The sequence below is a fragment of the Gavia stellata genome, chromosome 2 (genome assembly GCF_030936135.1).
Source record: "Gavia stellata isolate bGavSte3 chromosome 2, bGavSte3.hap2, whole genome shotgun sequence".
Taxonomy (NCBI): Eukaryota; Metazoa; Chordata; class Aves; order Gaviiformes; family Gaviidae; genus Gavia; species Gavia stellata.
Genome location: NC_082595.1, coordinates 21446804 through 21466825, shown reverse-complemented (window position 1 = coordinate 21466825; position 20022 = coordinate 21446804). Strand labels below are relative to the sequence as shown.

The 20022-nt window shown below is 36.4% G+C and overlaps 1 protein-coding gene across 1 annotated transcript in view; it reads left to right on the top strand.

The window, feature by feature from the left end:
* BIRC6 (baculoviral IAP repeat containing 6) overlaps positions 1-20022 on the top strand; it is a 193425-nt gene that overhangs the window by 77860 nt on the left and 95543 nt on the right. Inside the window, exons 39-49 of the mRNA XM_059835694.1 lie at positions 1073-1226; positions 1990-2106; positions 3104-3258; positions 4472-4598; positions 5466-5576; positions 11800-11933; positions 12957-13084; positions 14983-15545; positions 18579-18754; positions 19270-19366; positions 19553-19747. Of these exons, the coding sequence (XP_059691677.1) occupies positions 1073-1226; positions 1990-2106; positions 3104-3258; positions 4472-4598; positions 5466-5576; positions 11800-11933; positions 12957-13084; positions 14983-15545; positions 18579-18754; positions 19270-19366; positions 19553-19747 (1957 nt within the window). The remainder of the gene's footprint in view (positions 1-1072; positions 1227-1989; positions 2107-3103; positions 3259-4471; positions 4599-5465; positions 5577-11799; positions 11934-12956; positions 13085-14982; positions 15546-18578; positions 18755-19269; positions 19367-19552; positions 19748-20022) is intronic.

Here is a 20022-nt window from a genome sequence, read left to right as displayed (position 1 = left end):
AACAAAAATATTTTGGTTGTAAAGAAACACAACTGTTCATAATAAAATGTTGAGTCACTTTTCTCTGTCTATAAGGATGACACTCTCATTTGGAGTTTTCCCACTCCTCTCGCTGTTGACTTAAACCTTCAGCCTCATTTGAATTAACCTAAATTATGTTTCTTACCACTTGCTCAGACAATGCTGAATTTCCCTTTTTCTTCTATATTCCCTCATATGTCCTTCCACTGATTACCTGTCATGTAAGATTTTTTTTTTCTTTAAATCTCACCCTAAAAAAATATTCCACTTATTGCTTAATTTTTGTGTTAGTGATGTTTCCCTCCTTCTTTTAGTCTGCTATCATTTCATTTGGCAGTCCTCCTTAGTTCACTTCATCCACAGGTATCTTCATGATCTTATTGCCTGATTGGATGTCCTCTAAAAAACAGCCAGAAAAACTCTTCTCCGTTCTTAATCCTTTTATGGTTTACTTCTGTATTGGTAAAATGACAGTTGATATTGGATCTTGCTGTTAAAAAGACAGGCATACACAAATAGCCTTCATACAGTCTTACATTACTATTTTTTTTTCCTTGTGATCCATATGCTTTCTAAGTGTCTTAAATTATGACATTTGAGTAGAGATTATTCAACTCTTTCTTTTGCAGAGCTCAATACAAATAATCCCTGAGCCTCACTGAGGCTTTAAGGTACTTCAACAGTACAGTTAATAATATAGTATTCTGTCTTGATAAATAACTTCTCAAAATATCTGTGTGATACTCTTACTTCCAGATTTACAATATGGTATAAATGTGTGAATAAAAACTGATGATAACATTTTCAAATTGGCTTCTTGAATCTTTGAGACAGCTAACTACATTGCTAGATTTTGACAATCGCTAAGGATTCAGTAGCTTGTATTGCAATAAAATTTGAAACAAAATTTTCTAAAGCTATTGGATCCGATCTTCTGGTTTTAATTTTTTGTAACTTCAGTGTTTGTTGTTAGTCATTACAAATTTTATTCTAGTACATAAACAGTCTAAAGACTTGCTGTTCATTTTTTTCTTATTGCTTGTCTTTTAAGCCTATAAGCAGCACCTGGTACGATTACTGGGGTGCCGATTATGGCACCTACAATTACAATCCTTACATTGGAGGTGTTGGAATTCCAGTTGCAAAACCCCCGGTAACTACAGAGAAAAATGGATCACAAACTGTGAGCGTATCAGTCTCTCAAGGTGAGCAATTAACTGAAGTTCTGTTCAGGGTCTCTTTTCTGTGATACTGTATTCGACCCTTTTGCTTATTAAATTATGGTCTCTGTGCATTAAGTGCAAAGAATTAAATTTTATATATGCCCCACTTTTTCTGTGGTAACTGAGAGAATATTATCCGAGGTTTATATTTAAAACAGCCTAACATAGCAGTAAATCTTATTTTCTAACATTTTTTAACTCAAACTTATAGGCAGTTTTAAATCATTCCTGTTTTCTCAGGAAATTTTGGAAGCTCTTTTCTAGTTGGCTGATACTTTGGATAGTTGGCTTTACCCTAAGGAATGAGGTGGCACACTTGTTTAGTTCGGAGGAGTACTACTGAACTGGGGTGATAGATCTTTCCCATGCCATGCTGGGGAAAAACAGCTTTTTGGTTCTTGCTTGAGAGCTATTGCCTTAGGAAGAACAGGCTTAAACATATGCAGATTTAGTCATGTATGATATTAAAGTGACTGTGAAAAGAAATATGTGTGTGTTTCACAGAAATTTAGTATTTTATTAATTATATGTTTCACATCTGTAAGACTCCTATGTTCAGTTCAGAGTATGCTTCTACATTCTGCTTCCGTCATATGGAAAAGTGGATCTTCCTGTTAGTGATACTAAGATATTTTTCAGTTTAATGTGGACTGTATATCTATATTGCTTGCACAGGAAATTAGGGTAACTAATTACATATGTTTTTGATATAATTCAGTTTTATACTCTTTGTTGCCTTGTGTAGCTTTAGATGCACGTCTAGAAGTTGGACTTGAACAGCAGGCTGAGCTGATGCTGAAAATGATGTCCACCCTGGAGGCTGATTCCATTCTACAAGCGTTAACAAACACATCTCCTACATGTAACTACATGTTGTCAAATCATTCTCTTCACATACTGACCATGATGCTTTGAAATTTGTGCTAATTTTTTCTGCAGTCACTTAGCAGCTTATAAAAAGTTATATTTCTCTTGAATTTTCTTGTTAGGCTGAGCTTTGGAGATATTTATTCAGATTTTTGAATTATGTGTACAGATACATTTAAGACATTTTGTGAAATTGGTCAAATAAGCAGGATTCCTTTTACAGTGCATAATGGTACAGTGGAGGAATTGTTTTCATTTTCCCATCTAGGTGAAGGTGAACGTTAAGTTTCCTATTTTTGTGAAGCTTCATTCTTGCATTCAGTGTGAAATTTCAGCTGTTTGAAGCCTGCTTTGCACTGGACAGTTTCACCTATTCAATGATGAAAGTGAAAATATTTGAATACAGTTTTGAACTCGGGTGTTCAGTAAACTTTCTGATAAAAAAACCACTTATGATGCCAATTTACTTTTGAACATATTTTCAGTGAGTTGCGCTGCCCATCTTGTTAAGGTGTGCTTCTTTGTAGCTCCCCAGGTACCTTAATATGCATACAGTCATTAGTTGAATATCTGGTGATGGAGTAGGTTTAGTGACATCCTCAGACTTTATGTTCTGGAAGTTTATTATTGACTACAGTAGTTTTACCATAATGCATGAAAGAGATATTCCAATTGTTTGTCTTACCATAGTGTTGCCAGGACACTCCTATAATACGTGTTTGGCAAGAACTGTGAAAATGTATTTCTGTGGGCTCACTTTCCGAACAGTTTTTTGTGAAGATGGAGATATCTGACAGTCAAGTATGCCTTTCACAGTATGGTAGTCAATAGTCCAACTCTATAGTGAACACTATATTGAAGATGTTCTTGTAAATTACAAAATAAGTGTCTTTACCTTAAGTATAAAGTACAAGGAAATAAATATGAAATTACTTTTAGCGACTTTTACAGAATAATTTGGGGGGGCTGGTACTTTTTGTTTTGTTTTTTAGTAACCCAGTCTCCTAGTGGAACTGATGATTCATTGCTAAGAGGATTACATGCTGCTAACCAAAATGCCCAGTTGATTGTACAGTTGTCGTCTATACCTATGCTGAGCGCATGCTTCAACAAACTCTTTTCCATGCTACAAGTCCACCATGTTCAGGTACAGAATTAGGAACTTTGAAATGTTTTGACAGTATTTCTCTCTAAATTTGAAAGCTGTTTTCCTGTATTTCTTACTACTTAGGATGCAAGTAGTCTGTTATGTGTTTTATTGCTTGTGAAGTTGTCATGGACAATAGTACCAATAATAGACAAGCTGCTGAAAGCTTTTATCAAATAGCACATTTCTTGTTACAATGAAAAAGTGGGTATACATTTTCATATTTAAAAATCAAGTTATAAGGTTCACTGAAAGATAATTGTTAGCTTCTTAGTGAAGAGTGTCACTAAGTATGCAGTCTCTGTGGAGGTTTTCAAAACCCAGCTGGATAAACCCCCGAGCAAATCCGTCTGACATCTTAGTTGGACCTTCTTTGAGCAGAAGATAGGACTGGATAACCTCCAGAGGTCCCTTCCAACCTGAATTATCCAATGATCCTAATGTTGAAATTAGAAGTATGCTTTTTAAAAAGTTGTTGGTTTAGCAACTCTCTTCTTGATACATACAAAGGAATCCCATGTATGCTATATATGAGTGGTTAGGTGCCTGCCCACCTGTTCATATTTTAATTGTGTGGCTGACTCCATCCCTCAATCATTCTTTAAATATCTCAGTTTGTGGGGTAAAGGACCTTGATGCTCCCCCAAAATGTCTAAATAGTTATTTTCCTCAAGGGAGTTACTCAGAGTGAGCATCAGTGTCTCTCTGATAGTAAAGGAGGTTTCCCAGTAATTAAATTGGCCTTTTGAATAATTTCGGTTGACTGGTAAACATCCCTTGACTATATTGAGACATTCCAAAAGCTTACATTGCAAACCGGTGTTACAGATGTAAGGTTATGATACAGGCATTTCTGAGCAGTGTGTAAAGCTGGTTTTTTTTTAACATAAGTTTGAAGAAACTTCATAAGAGAAACTTAACTGTGTTTAGAAGAAATCAGTTACAAAAACATAGCAGAAGCATTTGCTAGTTACACTGAATTTGTTTTGAATATTATGTTTATCAGAATCTTCAAATCCAGTAAATCCAGTAAAGGGGGGGGCGGGGGGGGGGGGGGGAGAGAGAGAGTGTGTGTGTGTTGTCAGTCAAACAGTAGCACCTGAAAATGTAGATAAGGTTTTTAAAATCAAAACAGATAATCTTTTATGCTCTGGAGTTCTGGAAAAACACTTGAGTTTGGTCTGATAGTGGGTTTTTTTTCCCCTTTTTTCAGCTTGAATCCCTTTTACAGTTATGGCTAACACTAAGCCTAAATTCCAGTTCCTCTGGAAGTAAGGATAGTGGCGGTGATATTTTCCTTTATAACGCTAACCGAATACCTGTCATTTCCTTGAACCAAGGTAAAATACATTAAATATGGGAAATTAATTCTCAGGAAGTATAAAATAAGATTATTTTTTTTTAAGTACTCAATTTTTGCTAATAAGCAAAAAGTATTAAAATAAGTATTCTTGATAAGATCAATGTTGGGATAATTTCTGTGTTCTTATTAATGAGCTCTTGGGCTCATTTTCTTCTTAACACAAAAAATGTGTAGCTAGTATGTAATTGAGACTCCTTGAATTTGCATAATCTCCTCAGAAATTAAATTGTAAAATTTGTGGTTCATAATTCATCATTAATGCCAAGAGGACTTTTTAAAAGACACTTCTTAGTCTAAGGTGAACTGTGCACCTGTATGTACTTCTCTGACAAATCTCTTCTCCTTGTATACCATCCTGTGATGTATTTATTATCAAAGGAGTCAGTGCGGGGGGAAGCCCAATTACTTTTTGGCATCAGTCTACTAATCTAGTACAAAGACATGTCCAATTTTTTTTTTTCTTTAAAGTGATTTGTATAATTAAAAAAAACTGTGATATCTTGTGGTGATAGTCCAAAACATTAATGTCTGCTGTAATGAACCTGTTACGCTGACTTCTATGAGAGCATTTTGAAACCAGAAGTTTCCTTGCATTGTTTTCACTGAGATGTCAGGGTCTGGGCACGGTAGAAAGTTCTGTGGGCCAGTTTCTGTGAAGTGTTGGTGACGCTTCTTTTCCTAGTTTCCTGGAACAACAGTTTTCAAAACAAAGTAAATGCAACAAACAATAATATTAATAATAATATTAATAACAATAATAAATGTAGCACCTTACAGTAAAAAGAAGACATTTATAGTAATACCCTGAAGATTAAAGCTTGGAAAAACATGTTTTTCTTGACAGCTTCCGTAACTAGTTTCCTGTCAGTTCTGGCATGGTATCCTAATACCTTACTCCGGACATGGTGCCTTGTGCTTCATAGCCTGACTCTCATGACAAATATGCAGCTTAATGGTAAGTAGTGGGTGTTGGGGTTTTTTTATGTTGCCTGTTTTAGTGATGTACAGATGAGTGTTGATTCCCATCTGAAAGACTACCAGAATTTTCTCTTTGTCATATAAGTGCTTTTGTTGACTCTCCATAACTTCAGGCTTTTCAAGAGTGGGCTCCTTGAATTGCTTGTACCATGGAAACTGAAACCCTAGTGGTGAAAGAAAATGTCATTATAAACAGGTTGGCAGTGTCTTTTAAATGAATTTTAGGACTAGCTAACGATCCTTGGGAATTAGCTTTGTACTATGGGAAGAGATAGCAGAGAGGAGGGATTAAGGCGCTGTGAGAGACATTCATGTTTTTCTGATGCAGTAGGAATATTTTCATAAATATGCAGGCACTAGTCATTGCTTATGTTAAGCTATGTGAAAATAAGTCCCTAGAAGCTGAATCTATTAAAAAAGAAATGCAGCCATTTCATTTCATTTCATTTCATTTTCCTATGCACACCAGATTATCTCACATTCTGTATATTGCTCCATAACACAGTAGAAATAATCTTCTTCGTGAATTTTTAAATGAAGAAATTAAGCTTCTAAGTGGCTTAGTATCATAGGGCAGCTGTCGTGAGGAACGCTTTTGTGGCCTTGTCCTCAAGGCTAAGGAAGATATCAAATAGTAAGGACTTGGAGACTGGAATCTTTTAAAACCTACATGTTAAACGAAGTCAGAGCTCTTTTAAATTCTGTTTTCATTCCAAGCATATAACTAAAGACAGTAATTACAGAAGAAAGAAACCCAGAACCACCCTAAGATCACACTGCTGTGAAGCAGTTTGCCATCCTGTGACGACATAGCTGTTCTCCACCGTTTTCTTCAAAGATGCTTATGAATGTTCTTTTCATATGTGCCATTTCAAGTCATTGTCCTTGGGATGCACTTGTTTTTCAGGTTTTCACTTTCTGTCCCTTTTCTGTGATGTTATTTAGAGATCAGTCTCACAAAAATCTGCTGACATATTTGCTATTAGGTGAAGCAGTAGAGCTGTGAATAAAGTAATGGAAGAGAGTTAATTGATAATCTCAAATTGAGACCTCCATCTTATTCTTGGTATTTGAGAGTAGAACATGGCCTGATTTGTAGGATAACAGTGCCTGCAGGTAACACCCATGTGTATTTTCAACACTCCAATTTGTAACTGTAGACTAGCAATTTCCAAAAAATTATGCTGTGTGTACCACTGAGACCATATGTGAATCTGTTCCAAGTAGTATGAGGCTCAGTGTTTGTGCTCTAACACTGACAGACAGGCAGTTGTGTGTTTGCAGGAGTTTCTTAGGCAACTGCCTGAGATCAGTAAGTGACAATGTGAATGAAAAGCTGCTCAGAAGCAACCTCTATGACTCATTGCAGGTGCACTTCAGCATATGAATGTGGTTGGGGATTTTCATGTATACAGGATTGTGAGCCCAAGGTTGGGGCTGAGTTGGAAAGGGTTGGAGATGCAAGCTTGCTGGAGGGTAAAGAAAAGGGTTGAAGGTGTGTCTCCTTTTATACATGTGTATGGATTAACATAGAGATATATCCCTTAATTGCCCCTTTTCCCGTACTCACCGATAGAACCAGGAGCTAAATAAGTTTAAGCACCCATCAGATAACTTCTATGCCAGGATTCCTCAGCAGGTAATAATTCAAGATAAGATTCTGTCTCAATGGCACTGAGTTGTCACATTTAGGAAGTGAAATAATCTCTCTTCAATTCTTGACAATTGATCCATCAGAGCACTACTCCAATCCGTAATTTTGGTTTCTGTGTGCTTTAGTTCAGAAGTGGGACTAATAATAGTCTCTTAAGCCATTACAGACAGTGTCTCACAGGAGTTCTCATCAACTTATAATTTTCAAGATCCTGATTTCCAGAAGAGGTAGGTTTTTGGTTTTTTAAAATAAATACAGCCAGTAGAGAGTGAACAATTTGAAGACAAGTTGTTCCTGAGACTGGTAAAATGTAAGTGACATGTCAGGTTTCTTTTGTATCCTCTTTAATTCTGGAATGCTTTAAGCTGTGAAGTAGAAGTTCTCCACTTTTAATACCCAAAATACAACAAGCCCCCAAATGTGTTCATTTGCAGAATATCTTCACTGATGAAAAAACCACCACCACCACTGAAAATATTTTATTCAGATGATTTCAGGTATAATAAACCTCTTCAGATGCAATAAGCCTTTTAAATAAGCAAGAAGGCACTTCTTGACATAATCTGCATTGGATAATGATATTGGCTGTTTCAGAGACTGAAAAACAGCTTAGAGGTGTAGCTGCCCATAGGTGATTCACTACTCTTTTTGCAGGTGGGCATTTTAGCACTGAGAAAATCCCACTATCGCAATTTTTCTAAACCATCATATCTCAAAGCCTTCTCAGAGAACCTTTGCTTTACTTAGTTGAAATTCATTATTGCCATTTGATACATATGTTCACATTCAGCCGTGCTGTTTTCAGAAAAAAGGAAAGAAAAGGAAAGGGAGACAAAGAGGGAGGAAAAAAAAAGGGCAGTGCTTTTTCATATTCTTCCATCCATTCTAGATAAGGGTCTTGCCTTATTTGCATTTTACGGGTAGTCTCTTTGAATCCACTTCTGACTTCTAAACTATTGTACTCTGAAGATTACAGTTTTGGTCACCGTTTTTCAAGAGATCAATGAATTAGAAGATCTTGTCATGAGAAATGAGGTGGTTCTAGAGATCTCATGATGTTACTTTCAAAGCTGTTTCTTAATTATTTTTCCAAACCCCCAGATCTCTCCAGTAGTAATCAAGGCTTTTTAATTGGGTTTTTTCCCCCCACCCGAGTATAGGACAGATTCTTTTTGGGAACTGTCCTATTTTGGGATTTTATGAGCAGCCACTGTCTAGGGCAGGTCAGTTCATGGTCAGAAAAATCTTATTTCATTATGCCATTATGTGCTGATAAACGTCTTCTGAATGAGAGCTCAGTCTGTGTAACTTCTGTGCTTCAGAAACTCTTATCTGAGGAGTGCCAGATATTTTTCAGGGATAAACCCAATATCCCTGGCCATTTCTTTTCAGAACAGTGCCCTTAATTGGTTACAGGATCCAGGGAAAAATTTTGCAATGGTGATGTTTAAAAATCAGTATTTGATGGGTGACATCTAGAACCATTTAATGCCGTGTAAAGGAAGGTGAGTAGAAGCAAATCTACAGTGACACCTGGCTGAGAAAAATTTCTCAGAGTTACTATTGCTCTAAACTAAACAGCTGTCATCTGTCAAATCATTCTCATAGTGCATTTACTCATCTGTTCCTTTAGCAAGACCTGTTCATACTGTCCTCACATGCCTTTTTGCTTATCTGTTATTGTCACCAGAAATACTGTTTGAAAGCAGTGTTCTGAGCATAAACACCTGACAGAGCAGGTAATGTTGATGCATCCTGAAATCTGAGTTAGAACGTTAAACAAAACGTGTCAGACTACGAATACAATGTAGGAGAAAAGTGGGTTTTTATAGTGTAGTGATATTTTCAGCTGTTAAATAGAAAATATAAAAATAAAATAACATAGGAAGTAATGAATATGTATTTATTCAGTTATGGCATCAACCCTGTCATGAAACAGTAGAAAAACTGTGGAGCCTTCTAATCCTGGAAGGAAATTAGTTGAGGGTTAGCATGTGGACTTGACTACTGCTTGTGAAGAGGAGATGGGCTGGGACTGTCAATTCTGGGGAAGTTCTAATGTAACATCTGCTTGTATTAAGATGTAAAGTCTTCACAAATAGCCAGATTTAATTGAGTAGTTACAGTACAGACCTAATGAGTGAAGGTGAACACAGCAGGAAAAAGCTGGAGTTTTTTAAAATAATGTTATCTTCAAAGAAACACCAAGTGAACAAAACTTGAAGCTACACCCCAAATGTGCCCTGTTCAGGAAAATACAAGCATACATATTCCAAAAGCTGTAGTTTCAATGGAGAATTTGTTTTGTTTTGTTTTCTTTTTTAAAAAAGAAGAACACTGAATAGCAGTGTTCCTTGTCACGGTGATCGTTATAGACTTCATAGGTGATTCAAGGTCTCTAAAGAAAATGAAAGATCTTCTGTCTATGAAGGTACCATTCAGGAATGCAGGAAAGCACAAAAGTATGTTCCTTTTTCGAATAAAAATATAAACATTTTGGGCACTTTGTACACTTATTTTAAAATTAATTTGGATACTCAGTACTGTTGGACAAACTCGGGTGGTATTTAGCTCAAAACTGAAGTCATACTCAAAGCTTGAATGATGCAGTTACATTGAAACAAGAAAAGTTACAGAAAACTGAAAAACAGAATAACGAAATTCAGATTAACTTCTCATTTTGATTAGTTATGTGAGATGTAATTGAATGTAATTTTACTGATAGTGACTTGTCTTAAATTTCAGAATATTTTATAAGTGGAACTTTTTTGAAAAAAACCCAAAAGGCAGTAATATAACAGGTCTAAGTGTACATGCAAGAGCTATGAGCTTAGCAAGTTAGTGTTCTTAGTGAGCTGAGTGTCACTTTCATTTTTAACTTGTATCATGCTATACTCAGAAACACACCCCAAAACCAACCAACTAAAAAAACCCCCACCAACAACCTACATACCTGATTTTCTAAGAGGGAAAATCAGTGTATTGTATGTTTTACTTAAGTAAATGTTCAGGGGCGCAGATTCAGCAAGGAAAAATAAACTTGGTCTGTTCACCCAGACTGGTGTTTCCAAGGCACATCCTGCAATGGAAGGCTTCTCTGTTTTTCTGAAATATTCAGTTTTTCTTTCAGAGAACCTGTGAAATTGTGTGCTTACTTTTTACAGGCTTGTCCCCTACCCAGACAAGACCTAGCCTTTACATCTTTTGCACTATCAAATGTAAACTAGAGCAAGCTTATTGTCTATAATACAATGGAACTGGGATGCTGAGGGATGCTTTCTTGCTTTTATTCAACTCCAGCTATTGCCGTGCCATCAGGCATAGTAATACAGGCTTGTTCCACTACTGATGTTGATAAATCAATGCAAATTGGTTTGTATAGCTGTACAAGAAATACTTTCAGCATTAGTTTTCTGCATTCATCTAAAGCAAGAAATCTGTTTATAGTTTGAGAATAAAATGGCATTTGATAAGGGGAAAACTTACTGTGAATTATCTTCTTCCATCATCCCGTAAGGATTTCTTCTCATAGCAAGTGTCTTTCCAATGCTATTTTTACTTCATTGCTCTGAAAGCTTTTTAACTGAGATGGAAGCAGTCAGGGTTTAATTCCATTTTTGATAGAGACATTTCCCTCCTGGTTGGGATCTTTAGTTTAACTTTGCTTAGTTTAAAGAAATTATTGTGAATGATGAAGACTCTGATAAACAGAATGACTAGTAAATAGTTCAGGATTTCGTTCTTTTAACAGTCTTCCTAATTAAGAATCTTATCTTGGGATGCGAAGGGATGCCAGCCAAGCTAACATACCAGAGCATCATTTCCTCTTGATTTAATCTTTTGTGTATGATGAGATACTCTGAAAGAGATCACATCTTCAGCATGTAATAACCTGTAACTTCATTTGGATATGTGTAATATTATAAGAATATGTATTTTTATTCAGTAGGTAGCTGTACTTTTTTCAAGTTGTGTTTTGAATGGATTCAATATACCACTACTGAATGAGTAAGACTTCACGTTTAATAAAGCTCATTTGTTTGAATGTTGAAAGGTGTATTTTAATTCTAATTCTGGTCTGCAAAGTTCTTATCTGTTAAGCTCCCTGCAGTTTTAGTCAATGATGAGAAGTCTCTAAATGTGCCAAGGACAAAAATATCTTGATTGTTTACACGATAATAGAACATACGGTCTCTGTCTGACAAACTAACAAATGCATTTAAGCCTTATTAAGGTTTTGGACTAGCAAAGAGAAACAAATCAAAATGTCTGTATAGATTGCTTCTACAAAATGAAGCTCTACTTTCAGGAATACTGTCCTAGCAAGCTTGGAACACTAATGGAACAGTTTTGGGGGTTTATATCTGTACTTAATGGAAAAGTCTACACTCAAAATTGTAGTCCCGAGTAAGCAGCTTTTGGTAGCTGATTTTGCTGAGAATATTTACACATCATGAAATAAGTATAAGGGATATGCAGTATAAATGTTTGATTTACACTTAATGCTTAGGATTACAGATTTTATTTTTATGTCTTTATTTTTAAGCTGGTCCAAGCAGTGCCATTGGAGCTCAGGAAAGTACTGCCCAATTGTTGGTGTCAGATCCAAACCTCATTCATGTGTTAGTGAAATTTCTTTCTGGCACTAATCCTCATGGAACAAATCAACACAGTCCACAGGTAATTAGCAATTAAAATAAGATAAAAACTCTTCATAATAGAATTTCAATACACTTGACATGAATATGTGTTATTCATAATGTATTATGTCCTTGGCTGGTTTCTTTTTTTTTTGGTTGTAGTCTTAGTTGGTTCTGATGAGCAACCATAGGGAAGTTCATGTTGGTGATATGCTCTGAGTAGTGATCATATGTTTTTACAACTATCTGGAGACTTGCCACAGGGAGAGAATGCCATGCAATGTATCAGTGAATGTGTTTCATGTTAGGATTCCTTAGTTGCATGCATGAAAGAAGTAATAGTTCAGTTAGTTTCCTGAAATCTTGTTGGGTTGGGATAAAAATGCTAATGTAGATTAAGTTTAAATATCTAATAATTCCAGAATTTAAAATTACGCTTTTATTTTCTGCCTGTTTTCTGAATTCATGTGGTGTCTACTGTTTCTCCTAATTTCAACTAATGTTTTTTGCTTTTTGCAGTCTTTGAAACATATGTGAATAGTGATTAAAAAACCCCAAGTTAACTTAACCGTATGTAATATTTGACAAGAGTCTCAGAAACACTTAGTTTAGGAGACAGAAACACCTGGTATTTCCAGTACTTTCCAGAAAATTTTCCAGAAAATACTTACTCTTTTCCAAAACTCAAACATTGTGCAGTGCCATTAATTTAAAGCACTTATATGTAAATGTGTAGTTTCTGAAAAAACATTCAGATTAGCACAGAAATGTATACTCTGTGAAGTGTAGTTTGCATTACTGAAAAGATAAAGTCTCAAGCTGCAAAACGAGTCTTAGGCAAAGAAATGAATTATTTGCTTTTTACTCATGGTTAGTAATAGATAAAAACATAATATAAATTGATACTTAATAGTTCTGTCAAAACCCTGTAAAATTTTTCAGAAAGCAAGTTAAGCTATGTAATACTTTTCTGTTCTTAGAAAATGTTCTTGTTAGCTACCACTTAATGTTCTTGAAGACATTTCGGTTTCATATAATACTTATTAAATGCCTTTCACTCCAGGTTGGGCCAACAGCGACACAAGCTATGCAAGAATTTCTTACTCGATTACAAGTCCACCTTTCTTCAACTTGTCCTCAGATGTTCAGTGAATTTTTATTGAAATTAATACATATACTTTCAACAGAAAGGTAAATCTTAACTTTTTTTTTTTTTTCCTTTCATGCCCTCTGTCTTTAAAATCTGTGCAAGTGTGAATCACAACTAAGATGTGTATGTCCCGCCTTGTCATACTGTCAAGTTATATATGGATGGAGATCTTAGGTGTTGCTGCAGCAATACCAGCAGGATCTGGGCTGCTTCTGGCATGTGGAAAAGTGCAACTGGAATCTACACACAGCCATCTGTGTGTGAGGGGCAGTGAATAGAAGCACTAAACAGTTGGTTGGACTGATTTTATCTAGAGCTAAGATTCAGGCCTTGTTAAAGTAATCCCTAAAATAAGGGCACTGCTGATGAACTTACCTATTAAAAAGAGAAAAAGTATTCTGAGAGGCCTGAATTAATGAAAGATTCGTAGATTGTGAAAATAATATGGATGCCTTTTATAACATGGTAGGATGAAATATGAGATTGCATAATCCTATTTATGTAATATGCATATTTATTGCTTTGTCTTTTTTTTTCCTCTTCTCACCCGACAGTGGAAAACCTCCTCTGCCCCACTTTCCTTCTGGGGCCTATTGATGTCCACTAGTGTAGAGGAGTGCCACTGGTCAGGGGAGAGATTGAGAGTTTATGGCTTGTCTTTTACAGCTCTGCTTCTTCAAGGCTAGGTCGATGGGCACCAGACTTCTGTATACAGCAGTACACCAGAAATGTGCCAATTGTTTGGTCTGAAGTACATTAGGAATTACCGTTTATTTTTGGTATTGATGTTCTGCTCATCCCCAGACAAAGGCTTCATATAATCAGGGATGAGCTTCCTTAGTTTCTGGCTTCCCAGTAGGTGGCACTTCAGTGTTATCTATTCTTTAATCATACAGAAAACAGTTTCGGACTTCTCTAAGAGATTTTACCTTAGTAACTTAAATTGTGAATGGGTGGTGTTTACCAGGTTACACTGATGATCAATCACTTATACAAGAAATGTCGTAATACAATAAAATAATTAATTCATAGTGAATCTTGGAATGGGGCTGTTTCTGTAAACTGTTTTGTTCTGTATTTAATTTTAAAAGTTAAAGTAAAATTAATCGATATCAAAAGATACAGAGAAATATATAAAAAATCAGTAACTAACTCACACTTCAAGAATTAGCACCAGTTTTATTTTAAATACACTGATTCAAAAGGTTCATTTTGTAGTCCACCAGTATACGTGTAAAAGCAAGTGGGAAAATAAACTTATCCCTAAAAGAGATCCTTCAAGCAATCAACCTAAAAGCACCAACCTGTTATAGTTTGAGTACCTTCTCATGGTCTTATGTGTATTACTATTTAGATAGCTAAAACCTTACCATTCTGCTTTCTACCTCGGGGAAAAAAAAGAAGGAAAAAAAAAAACTGGGAAGAAAAAAAACCCATCATGATTTCATGTTAGAAAACAAATAATCCTACTGATATTAAAGTATGAGATGACTTCTTCCCATGAAGTTTTCCTGCAAACATACGAAACTTTTCACCCACAGTTGAACAGGACTATATTCCAAGCATATACCTACAAAATTAACTGAATTATTTAAAAAAATTATGGCTCCTAGACTTTTTCAAAGAATACTTTAATCCTTAGTGGTATCAGGAAAGTGATAGTATGAGGAGGTTCTACAGGCTGTGTAATGACAAGTATACTAAAAATTTATGAATGCTTGACTCATGTGAAAGATCAGATTGTGCTTCAATATGCATTTCTGGAAATGGCTGGATTTTTATTTATGGAAAGTCTGGTGTACTTTTTGATTCTTAAAAATCAAGCAAAAAACCCCAAAAAACCAAACCAACAACCAAACCTGTTTAACTTGTTAATATTGAACAATGAAATATCTTTTTTCTTTTTCTTTTTCTTTTTTTTTTTCTTTTTTTCCTACAGGGGTGCTTTCCAGACGGGCCAGGGACCCTTGGATGCACAAGTGAAACTCTTGGAATTTACCCTGGAACAGAATTTTGAAGTTGTATCAGTTAGCACTATTTCTGCAGTGATTGAGTCTATAACCTTCCTCGTGCATCATTACATTACATGTTCTGACAAAGTGATGTCTCGCAGCGGCTCAGACAGCTCTGTGGGTGCTCGAGCATGTTTTGGAGGGCTTTTTGCCAATATTATCCGTCCAGGTGATGCCAAAGCGGTTTGTGGAGAAATGACAAGAGATCAGCTTATGTTTGATTTGTTAAAGCTGGTCAACATTTTAGTTCAGCTGCCACTTTCCAGTAACCGAGAATATAGTGCCCGTGTTCCAGTAGCAAGCAGTACTACAGACAGTGTGTCTGATGAAGAAAAGGTTTCAGGAGGCAAAGATGGCAATGGAAGCAACCCTAATACTCAAGGATCAACTGCATATGTGGCAGACTTGGTGTTAGCCAACCAACAAATTATGAGCCAGATTCTGTCTGCACTTGGCCAGTGTAACAGCAGCGCTATGGCAATGATTATTGGTAGGTATCTTGTAAATAAAAGAGAAGATCTTTTGGGGTGGTAAAACACTTAAAACTTCTACAAACTCATAAACTGGGTGTATACATGAAAGAACGTGTCAGAGAAACGAGAGGAAAAAAGAGACTGATAAGAAGTGAAATGGGGGACAGGTATGTGGAAAAAAACTGCCATGAGGTGGGAGGCAGTAATTAAAACCAAACAGGAATGTGTTTGGCATTTGAATTTGCTGAATCTCAAAATGGTCAATGTTGAAAGGGGCCTCTGGAGATTGTCTAGTCCAGCCTCCCTGCACAAAGCAGGGTCAACTCAGAGCCTGCCTCAGAGAGCAGGTTGTTCAGTACCTTGTCTAGCTGGTGGAAACTCCACAACCACTCTGGGCAACCTGTTACAATGTTCAATCATTCTTAAAGTAGAAAAGCCTTTTTCTTATGTTTAAATGGAATTTCCTGTATTTCAGTCTGTGCCCATCGCATGCGTCTAGGCATGGATTAGGTTTAGTCCTCAATTCGTATTATAGACACGTTACCTCAACTATTCTCTGTGCATTGCATTATTTTCCTCTTTTTTTTTTTAATCACTTCTGAAAAAGACAAATTATGATTGTGGCCCTCGCACAGAATACATGAACTTTTCTATTCCTCTGTTTTACCAGAAATCTCATTAACATCATGTTCTGGGAGTTCCAGTCATATATTTGTGGGTGGGATCTTCCTGCTACAAACAAGTGCAGAAGCTGATGATACTCTGACCAGCAAAGTTGCTGTTTGTCAGACATGTACCTCAGGTGCATTTTCTCAGAGAGATTATCTTTGTGACTTGCTTATGAGCTGTGATGATAACATCGAGTTTATTTGCACAAATTAAATCGCTGACTGAAATACCATGAATGTTACTACATGTGCAAAACCGGAAAAACACTTTGCAGGAGGGTAGGCGAAGAGCTTGCACTCCATTTCAGGCGTAATAGTTGTAAAATTTTGTTCTCTTTACAGTGATTCTCTTGTTTCAAAAAAATTACCTCTGGCCTTTTCTGTGCTAGTCTCTTTTAAGCAGATATGAAACTGTTAACCAGTGCTATTACCAGAAAACAATATACTTTTTGGATGAGAGCACATGAATGTTAGACCAGTGGTTCATTTTGGCGTAAAAGCAATTGAGGAAAAAGTAGTAACCTCCAGTAGTCAAATTAAACAGCAGGCAGGATTTGACAAGCCTGGATTGTGCTGTTGGAACCTTCCCGAAACTAATTCCAGAACGTCTCCTCCTTTACTCTGGGCAGTTGGTGTCACATTGCAAATATGCTATGAACACTGAAAGTACTTTGTTCTGGGAAGGATGGTTTGTGCTTAATATGTGTTTCTTTGGGGTGAAATTCAAACTTTCAGTCCTCAACTGGCATTTCTTTCTAAACCACCAATTTCTGTCCAGCAGTTGTTTTGCATTTTGAAAAAGCAATTTGGAAAGATAGCGTTGTTTCAAAATGTTTTTCATTGGATTGAGGACACTGGGCCAGCTGATCCCTTCAGTGGATTGTTCCTCCCAAGGTCTTTTAATATAAGTTATTGAAAGTAATTTGTATGCGTATTTTGGGAAGATATAACACAGCTATTTGTGGTTTTAGTTCCTTCGTGAAGAACTGTATTAAGCTCTCTCCAAACAATTTCTATGAACAAAACATTTTTCCAAGACTGCAGCCAAGGTTATATATGATCCAAAAATCAGTTATCAGCATACAGTAGTAAACATGTAATAGCTAGTGCACCATGCTAGCTACTCAGGAAAGATAAACAAGAAGATGTCTGCAGATGTGTACTGATAAGTAGTAACTCTGGTGTCAAAATTTGTGCTAGTAAGGTTAATTTACTGCATCTGGTGAACCAGCTGGTCAGGAATCAGGATGGCCTTGAGAAATTCACTTGTCATATGAAGTTAAAACATTTGTTGGATTTTCTTTTATGACCATTTTGTCTATTTATTTCATTAGGTTTTTATGCTTTGTCAATAACAGACTATGAAAATCATACAAGTAACAGTGTTGCCCTTCTATCCTACCTTCACCTTTCCTCAAAGTCTGCACAGCAAACCCACCTTAGTTGGCTTCAGCTCCATCATTCGTTCCATTTAACTTCTCTATACCATGCAAAGACTGAGTCTTAAGACTTTTCTTTGTCTGTCTCCATGCATCCAGTGCTTATCAGTATTTTCTTACCTGATAGCTTGAGGGTGAATCAAGTACTATAGCTGTCAGTTTTCTTGCTGGAATGTTTCTCTAAGGCATGTTCCAAAGATCACTTGAACACATTATTTTTTGTTATTATTTGTTAGTATAACTCCAGTTTCTCTAAATGAAATGGGATTATCCCATCCATTCTCTCCACTCAAATCTAAAACCACTTTTAAAAGCTCTTCCAGATTGATGTCATATGCTTTGTTACAACAGTTGTATTTACGGAGGTAATCCCTTCCTTCGGAAGACTCTTCTTTTGCTTTCCATGCTCAATTTCAGCAATGTGTAATCAATACTGCTGAATATTGATATTCAGTGAATCCTCATTAATAAATCCCGAGCTGTAACACTGAGGAGGAGAATTCTAGGAGAGGTATTTTTGATAGAAATATATATGTTAAGTGGTTTTGGTGTTTTTTTGGTTGCACAAGTGGACTTCTGTTATCTGAAAAAAATCTTATATACTTGTTAGTTGCTTCTGGCTAGGAGTGATTCCAATCCTTGTAGTTCTTATTCTGTTTCCTTCGCTAATTACGGTCATTTGCGTGGTCTTACCTAAAATTGGATTTAAGTTCCCTGGCTTCCTAGTTGAGTCTTCCTATTTATACTATAAAGAATGTAGCATGTATCTGGGAACACTAATAGTAATTTATATGATCCTGAAAACTGGCCTATTTGTAGCTTGTAAAATCCATGTGAACATTTAACTGGAAAGAAATTTAAATATCCTTGAGTTCTTTTACATGCTGTAATGGTTTGTTAGGTCTTGGCTTCTGACCTTTGAACTGTTTCTGTTTTCACTAAGGTGCCAGTGGCTTACATCTCACTAAACATGAAAACTTTCATGGTGGCTTGGATGCAATATCAGTTGGGGATGGGTTGTTCACTATCCTGACAACACTTAGTAAAAAAGCAACAACAGTGCAAGTGATGCTTCAGCCAATTCTTACCTACATGGCCTGTGGGTACATGGGAAGACAGGTAAGTTCCCTTAGGTCTGCTGTGCTTCAAGGGAATTATAGGTTAGTTGATACTGTAACCTATAATAAGCTCAGAAAACTGAACTAGTGCTATGTAAAAGAAACGTTAACATTCTTCCAACCTCACTTTACTTTGGTGCTGAAGTTAGGAAGCCTCCCTCCGTTGCCCATGGTAGAGGGAGAGAGAGAGTTTCTGTAAGGACATTTAGACATTCCTGTAAATGTTTCTGGCTAAAGGCTTGAAGATGAATTGAATGTTTTATTATGTTCAGGTGGGAAACACGTTTATTGTGTTCATAATAGTGGGTATTCAAATGCTCAATATTCTTATTTCCCTTCAGCTGCTTACCCCTGGTAGTTTGATCTTTTCCTTACCACAATGACTTCTCCTGTTTAGGAATGAACCATATGGCATTTCCTGTCTAGGATTTTTGCCTACTAAAAGGGGTGACTAATGCGTATTTCTGTCATATTAATTTTGCATGAAGCTGTGTATTTCTTAACTTTTTTTTCTAGGGTTCTCTCGCCACTTGTCAGTTATCTGAGCCACTGCTCTGGTTCATTTTACGAGTGTTGGATACAAGTGAGGCGCTGAAGGCTTTCCATGATATGGGTGAGAATGTCTTTTCTTTAGCTGCATCAGGTAAAAGGTTTATTGTAGATTTTTTTTGGCACTTAAAGAGAGGAATACAGATACTTGTCTGGAGGAGCAAATTTACTAAATAGGCATTTGCTTGCTTAGAGTCTATTGCATGCTTCTGAACAGTGTTGTTTCCCCCCCCACCCACATTATACACAGGTGGTGTTCAGCTTATTTGTAACAACATGGTAACGAGCACAAGAGCTATTGTTAACACAGCAAGAAGTATGGTTTCAACTATTATGAAATTTCTTGATTCTGGTCCCACCAAAGCAACAGACAGCAGTTTGAAAGCTAGGGTGCTAGCTTCTGAGCCTGATAATGCGGAAGGAATTCACAATTTTGCGCCTTTGGGTAAGTAATACTTCTTTCTCTTACATTAATATCCACTGGTCATTTGAATCTTTATCAAGTTCTTAAGAAAAAATATTGTAATAGTGTCAGATGTTGCAATACTATTAAATCTTCTGAACAGAGGGGTTACTGGTGTTTCAAGAAGATGTTAGGGAGGAAGTTAGCCCCTTCCTCCGCAGATACTAAGACCTTGTGTGGATAGGGGAAAGAAGGAAAGGGAGTGATCTCTGTCTGATGTAGTCCTGCATCAAGGTGGGCCCCTTCCTCCTCCCCTG